The sequence below is a fragment of the Ipomoea nil genome, unplaced genomic scaffold, assembly GCF_001879475.1.
Source record: "Ipomoea nil cultivar Tokyo-kokei standard unplaced genomic scaffold, Asagao_1.1 scaffold2580, whole genome shotgun sequence".
NCBI lineage: Eukaryota > Viridiplantae > Streptophyta > Magnoliopsida > Solanales > Convolvulaceae > Ipomoea > Ipomoea nil.
Genome location: NW_017619008.1, coordinates 933,429 through 941,417, shown reverse-complemented (window position 1 = coordinate 941,417; position 7,989 = coordinate 933,429). Strand labels below are relative to the sequence as shown.

The 7,989-nt window shown below is 45.6% G+C and overlaps 1 protein-coding gene across 1 annotated transcript; it reads left to right on the top strand.

Annotated features, from left to right (window-relative positions):
* Positions 1 to 4,132: 4,132 nt before the first annotated feature.
* Positions 4,133 to 5,068, top strand: LOC109154029. The gene has a single exon (XM_019301913.1). The coding sequence runs from the start codon at positions 4,133 to 4,135 to the stop codon at positions 5,066 to 5,068; it is 936 nt and encodes a 311-aa protein (XP_019157458.1).
* The last annotated feature ends 2,921 nt before the right edge of the window (positions 5,069 to 7,989 follow it).

Genomic DNA, 7,989 nt, shown 5'->3' with positions numbered 1-7,989 from the left:
CAAAGGGTACTAGATTTAGGCTAAAGAATTGCGTAGGTTAAGGAGGAAATCAAGATTTTCAAGATTACAACTTAGGAACACGAGGTTGTCATCTTGTATAGAATTAAATTAAGAAGGAAACGAGAACGACGCTCGAAGAGATAGGAAAGATTTCTCGGAAAGAGACAATTGGTTTGACAAGAAGATGATAAAAAGATGGCTTATAGAGGGTTAAGGATTCTCGACTTCAGGCTACCTTCGACTCGGACGCGGCTTAACTCTTAGACTTTGCCAGATTTCTTCATAAGCTGATGACACTGCCGCTTTGCACAAGATGGGTCGGAAAGAAAACAAGGACAGGGTTCGAAAAGAAGGATCACTTGGCAAAAAGAGTGATAGGGTTTGTCTAAAGGAAAGAAAGATCAACGAGGGTCAAGGCAACACTCAAACAAGCTAATGCCCGAAGTTAACACGCAGGAAAGGCACAAAGACGAAGGGAGGTGCAACAAAAGGGTACAAAACTCCACGGTTCCCACTTGCATCTGTCTCACAACTGTTGATCTTGCCTTGCCGAGGTTGTTGTTGAGTCCGTTGAAGTCTTCCTCTTAGTCCTGCACTCAAAGGACGGGTGACCTTCCTTGCCACAAGCAAGGCACTCTATTGGCTTACTATGACAGCCAACACCGGGGTGGTCACTTCCACACTTCTTGCAAACAGAGCGCCTTCCCTTAGCCTTGATTGTCCGGATTGACTGGGAGGCCTTACCTCTCTTAAAGCCATCTCTTTGAAAACTTCCTGTTGATTCGACATCGGTAGCCCTCAAACTACTAACCACCGGTGAAACACTTTCGTCAAGCTTCCTCTTACGGTCCTCCCGGATTCCTTTCTGAACTTGCTGAACTCGGTAGGGTCGGTTGCACAAAGGTAGGCCTCTTTGACATGCGCAGGATAGAATCGCTCACGTAACTTAACCTTCAGGTCTTCTCAACTGAACTCCGGATCTTGTCTACAGGCCCTGGCCTTTCAAGCATCCACCACAAGTCCGCTTCTTGCCGAGGTTAGAACGTAGCTAACTGTTCACTGGTGGCTGCTTCTGAAGACTTTGCACGACGTCTCGATGGTGTCATCCTCGACTTCTACAGCAATAGCACGATCACGGGAGGAAACCCAAGGCTCGCACCCTTACCTGGTGCCTTAACTAAAGAGAACCAAAACTAAAAGGAAAACAAAGCACAGACAAGACAACAGAAAACGATAAGAGAACTCACAACCTCACCGCGCAACCTAGAGTCCTAAGCTTAACACTTAGCTTCTTAAGGTCGCTTAGAGGTCTCAAACCACACTTAGCCACTTAGAAAGTATAGACTTAACTCTTCCTAGGCTCAAACCTAGGCTCTGATATCAACTGTAACACCCCCCCCCCCCCCCAAAACAAGCTATAATAAAAGCCTTAACGCATGCAGATAACATAACAAAACACAAGCACAGCGGAAGAAAAGGGATAACTGGATAACATAAAATCTAAACGGGGGTGTTATGCCACGCTTATCAACACGATAAACGCTACGGCCAAATCTGCATGGTTTACATCTATCCAAAAACTCATAAGTCTAAAAACCAAATCGACTCACAGGCCGTACAACAAGGGAAAGATACTACACTATCGGGCACTAGACATCGCGCTCGACTAGACATCACCTGTAAGAACACATAGATAAACATGGGACGACGCCCGATCAGCGAATAATGCTGGTAACCCACCAATACATGTGAAATAACATACATAAGTAAGGTATAAGCTATAAAACCATTTTCGAAACGGAATACATATATATAAGTGTAAAACCAAGAGTCAAAGCCAACATAAGACTCAACACTCTCAACAAATAACACGGGAACACATCCCAAAACCACAAGAACGACACGACTCACAAAAGAGTCAAGGCATGACCTATTATCACTTAATAGATCAAAACCTGACAAGTACAACGCAAAAGAAATAAGACTTACACAACCGGCAACACATGCCAAGGCCACCATGCCTTTGTGACTACACACGTCACAAGAGAAGAACACACAACACCGGCTACAATAGCCCACGTGACATCACCCATCACGAGTTGGTATGCCTGCCTTATGCCCTGTTCCAATTTATGGCTACCCCGAACCTTGTATCTTCATTCCAACCATTACCTCCAGGACCCCTGTACTTCTTAGTCCAACCTTCTTCCTCCTAGGACCATCGTCCCCCCACCAACAAACCACCAACAAAGCCACCAATTCATAGTACACAAGGTACCGTACACACATGGCAACACATGCCCGGATAACACATGTTATCCCCTATAAACACGTGAACCTTACACAAAGGCCACATCTCCATAATCACGCCACGGCCACCACGAGGACCGTTGCAATACCTTGGTGACTAGTGTCCCATACCACTAATCGTGCAATCCAGGTAAAGCCACACGCACCACACCTCAATAGCAATCAATCAACGGATTGCAACGAAGGTATGAAACATACTCAATCAAGGAATGGGTCACAACCCAACAACAACAACGATGAATAACACAAGTTATTATCAACCAAACTGAAGGTACAAACAACACACACATGCTAGCATTTAGACATCAAACTAGCATGCTTATCAACGGGGAAATCAAAGATAGTTTCGAGGAACACACAAGACACTTCACGGTTCAAAGAAACACAATGTTGAACACTTAGCACGATTTAAGACACCAAAGTCCTACATGGATACCTACCATATAGTTCTAGACATACGAAACATCAAGAAGACACTCAAATAGTTCCACAAAAGAACAACGGGAAGTCAAAGGACCAAATACCGAGTCAAAAGAATCACGGGGAACAAATCCCAACACAACGCCACTGTGTTCCCCGCGGGTAGACCCACGGGTAGGCCCCTGCCCGTGGTTCCGCCCGCGGGTACACACCCACGAGGCCAACGTACCTGCGGGTGGGCGGCGGGTAGGGCTCTGCCCGTCGTTCCGCCGGCGGGTACATCCCTGTGTCCAAAATAATCCCTTCGGGGATTTTCAACTCCGTGCTCAAATTCAAGTCCAAAACATACCAAATCTCACCCAATACAACAAAATGACTTGAATCATAGGAAATGCCAAGCAATGGCACAAAAGAACCCTAAACACAAGCTCTAGATATGCATTTTCACAAGACAAATGCATAAACCCTCACATTTCATAGCAAAACACAAGTAGAATCCAAGAAATCACATATAGGTAAGCAAAATAGGTTTTGTAGAGCATGGGTTACCTCTTGTAGACTAAAAGACTTCACTTTACACTTCAACAAGCTCCCCACAAGGCTTACTTTCCAAACCCACTTCAAGAACAAACCAAGAGATCATAAAGATCCTACTTTTAAGAAAAAGACATCTAAGATGGAACCAAAAACACAAGATGGACTTAGATCTTACCCTCCTAGATACCCAAATAGGTGAAAGGTTGAATCTTGGAAGAAAATCTTGAAGTCTTGGCAAGGTCTAATCTTAGCTTGGAGGAAAAGCTACTCACCTTTCTAGAGAGAAGGTAGAGCTAATGTTTTAGAAAGTGTAAAGGGTGAAATGAAGATGTCTTCTACGTTAGGTTACAATACTAACACTTGTGAAAGGTCAAGAATGCCCTTACTAACATTTATAAAGTGTAAGGAACAAGGGAACACCCTTCAATGCTCAAGGCACAACATGACTTTGAAGTTGACTAGTCAAAGTCAAATACTAGTCCTCAAGTATTAAAAATCAGGATTTTAGGAATTAATTCCTCAATTGAAATAGGATTAATTACTCAATTAATCCATGGATTGAACTTGGATTTTTGGGGTGTCACACGATCAGACAGCCCTGACGTTTTTCATCGAGTCCTTGAGAGCAGACGTGCACTATAGCCGATTGCGGGACGAGAATCCCAAAGCATACGCAGAGGCCATCCAGCGGGCCAATCAGCTGGCCGACATGGAGGAAGCGGTGAGACAGAAGCGCAGACAAGAAGTTTCTTCTAAAAGACCCCGGGCGGATAACCCTCACGAGGGAAGAGCGACGGAGGAAGGCGTTACTCGTGTGAGAGCTCGTCGAATCATGGATTGACTAGGAGCTCTTGCCCCCCGGCCGATGGCACAACCTGTCCACGAGGTTCGCGCCCGGTTGCCTCCGCCTCCCCCTATTCGCTCAGGTGATAGGCCCCAAGTGGTAGGGGTTAGCCCCCCACCTTATTGCCGGTACCACCGCACAAGGAATCATTCTCCGAAGGATTGCGAGGGATTAAAGGAAGAAATTGAGGCGCTCATTAAGCATGGCTGGCCATTGCCCTTTAACTGGTGGCGTAGGCCAAGCTCGGTCGGGCAGCAATGGGTGACAGAGCAAAGCGGGGCAAAAACCAACGACAAGGGTAAGCAGCCCATTCAAGAGGAGGACGGAGATCGAAATCGACAGCACAAGTCAGTGATAAACATGATAGTAGTTGGTCCTGAAGGAGGTGACTCTGCGAGAGCCCGGAAGGCACGCGCCCGGCAGCTATACGTGGGTGCGATAGCCTTCCAGGAGCCAGACCGTAAGAAGATATGTAGAGAGCCGATTGTCTTTACGGACGACGACCTACCCAGAGGCCCCACGCCGCATTGGGACGCCTTGGTTATCGCAATAGACATTCAAGGATTGGTCACCCGGTGGGTGCTGGTGGACATGGGTAGCGGCGTCAACGTGTTGTACTGGGAAGCCTTTCAGAAGTTGGGCTTGGCCCGGGAGCAGATGCGACCAGTCAGGACCCCCTTGGCCGGGTTCACCAGTGACGCAGTCAAGGCTGAAGGATGCGTCTCTTTGACCGTCGAGCTGGGCACTTGGCCTCAGATGAGAAGATTGGAAATGAATTTCGTCGCTGTTGCTCTGGAGTGCGTACACAACGTTATCCTCGGTCGACCTGGGATAGAGGATCTAGGAGCCTTGATCTCCATCGAGCAACTGTGTATGATGTTTCGCACACCGACTGGCGTCGGAGTGGTGCGATGCGATCAAAAGACGACTCGTAGTTGCTACCTGCAGGCTTGCTGAAAGGTTGGTCAGAGTCATGATCCTCCAACACTATTGACCACCAAGTGCTTGGCCGACCAGCAGAGCGTTTGACACCGGCAGTCGAGCTGGTGGAAATCATCCTGGAAGCTGAGTATCCCAATAAAGTGGTTCGGATCGGGATTGGCCTGCCTACCTCTGTGAAGCAGGCGGTCACGACAGTCTTAAAGGAATATAAGGAACTATTCGCATGGGAGCCTAAGGACATGCCAAGAGTCGATCGATCAATCATAACTCACAGGTTGGCGGTTGACCCCAACCTCAAACCCATGGCTCAAAAGAGGAGGCATCTGTCAAATGACCGCGGGGAATTTGTAAAGAAAAAAGTGGATGCACTGCTAGCCGCATGGCACATTCGGGAGGTTAAATACCCCTGTTGGCTGGCCAACGTGGTGTTGGTGCCCAAGCCGCCGACGTGAAGAATATGCGTCGACTACACCGACCTCAACAAGGCGTACCCAAAGGATCTGTTCCCTATGCCTCGGATCGACCAGTTAGTCGACGATACAGCTGGTTGCGCCCTGCTCAGCTTCATGGACGCCTTCCGCGAGTATCATCAAATATTCATGCATGAACCGGACAAGGAAAAGACCCCATTCATCACCCTGGACGGGGTGTATTGCTACAAGGTAATGTAATTCGGTCTCAAAAATGCTGGAGCCACCTACACTCGGATGGTGGCCCGTTTGCTCAAAGGGCTGATGGGCGGATCTATGGCTGCCTACGTGGATGACATGCTTGTCAAAAGCAAAGAAGATACGGACCACGTGAAAGACTTGATGGACTGCTTTGAGATCATGAGGAAGTTTAACCTAAGGCTAAATCCCAAGAAGTGCGCGTTTACGGTCCGCGGAGGAAAGTTTCTAGGATATATGGTCACCTGGTGAGGAATCGAACCGAATCCGGTCAAAGTGCGGGCCATCTTGGATATGCAACCACCCAGCAGTCTCAAAGAAATGCAGTGATTGACAGGACGGATGGCTGCCCTTAGCCGATTCTTGTCTAAGTCCACCGATAGGGCAGGACGGGTTCCGGTGAACTGGAGAATGCCAGGCAGCCTTCGAGGACTTTAAGAAATACCTCCTAGCTCCGCCCCTCCTGTCAAAACCCAAGGCGGGAGAAACATTGTTGTTATACCTAGCTGCCTCCCATAAGGCGGTCGGAGCTGTGCTAGTGCGGGAAGAGGAAAAGACTCAATTGCCAGTCTACTACATTGGGCGGACTCTGAAGGGCGCAGAGATAAATTATTCACCTCTCGAGAAAGTATCTTTCGCCCTGGTCACAACAGTCAGGAAGTTGGTACCTTATTTTCAAGCTCATACAGTCCGGGTTCTCGAGAAAGTAGCTTTCGCCCTGGTCACAACGGTCAGGAAGTTGGTACCTTACTGTTGGTCCCGATAGGGTGGTAGAAAGTCTAGAGGCGGGGTGAATAGACTTTCTAAATGTATCCTTCTTGAATCTTCTTTCCTTGGATTTGACTTCTTCCTGTACATTGTCAGTTTGATATTTGCTTACCTTGGGGTATGGACATTCACCTATAAAATGTCCAAGCTTTCTACAATTGTAGCACAAGTATGCATTACCCTCAAGGTTGTTTCTTCTTTGCCTTCTCGACGAGCTTGCATGAGGAATATTTTTGGAGTTGTACTTCCTCATAAATTTCTTGAATTTCTTGACAAAGAAAGCAAAATTTTCGTCATTTAATAATTCAATATTTTCTTCTGACCTTGACGTGGACGGTTGTTCGGCAACTAGTGCGTTGGTTCATTCTTCTCGTTCTTCTTCCGTCCTTGACTTCATCTCAAATTCGTAGGCTTTGAGATCACTAAAGAGTTTCTCGGTTGATAGGGTTTTTAGATCCCAATGATCTCTCATGGTGGTGACTTTCATATCCCAACTTAATGGTAGACCGCTTAGGATTTTGAGCGTTATTTCCTTTTGATTAATGTCTTTTCCAAGATCATTAATCTCTCCCAAGATTTTAGCAAATCTTGTTTCCATGTCGGTATTATTCTCGCCACTTAGCATTTTGAAATCCTCAAATTTCTTTAATGCTATGGTAAGCTTGTTATCCTTCTCTTGTTCGTCTCCTTCGCCTATTTGAATGAGTGTTTCCCAAACTTCCTTCGCCGTCCTGCATTTACGAACTTTAGGAAAAATTGTATCATCAATAGATTTAAACAAAATATCCTTAGCAATACTATCTAAATTATTTCGCGTTCTATCTTCGCGAGTCCACTCCGCCTTAGGCTTTGGAACATATCGTGGAGTATCACTTGTCTATACGAATGCATTGTTCACTTGCAAGATTTCAATTGGACCACTAGTGATTACTTCTCACATTTCATCATGTAGTGCATATAAATGTACCTGCATACGAATTTTCCAATCATCAAATTTTTCTAAGGAAAATAATAAATTTTGGGCAAAAACCATATCTGTCTTCATTTTGAAGTTTTCAAGATCTGTCTATTAGTCAAAATTGACTCAAATAGACAACCGCTCTGATACCAATTGTTGGTCCCGATAGGGTGGTAGAAAGTCTAGAGGGGGGTGAATAGACTTTCTAAACTTTTTCACAATTAATAACACTTTGATAATTTCAACTCCAAGTTACAAATAAATAACAAGATATTTAACTTGGGTGCACAGCAGAATAATTCAACAGTAAAGTGTTACGTAAAATTAGAGAGATATATTACATGCACTACGTTATATATGCTTGAAATAGCTCAAATAATATGTATGCAAATGTTGACTCGCATGCGGACGTGAAAAGTATTAAACCCAGATGAATTTATTTGTGTACGAAATGGGTTAGTCAAAATTCAATATGCAATGTCAATAAATGATTTATGTGGCTATGCATGCATGTACAAGTATGAAGTAGGAAATGCAAATGT

What these genes read in the sequence shown, in the direction of transcription:
- LOC109154029 (XM_019301913.1), top strand. Translation starts at nt 4,133, where the DNA reads ATGGCACAACCTGTCCACGAGGTTCGCGCCCGGTTGCCTCCGCCTCCC.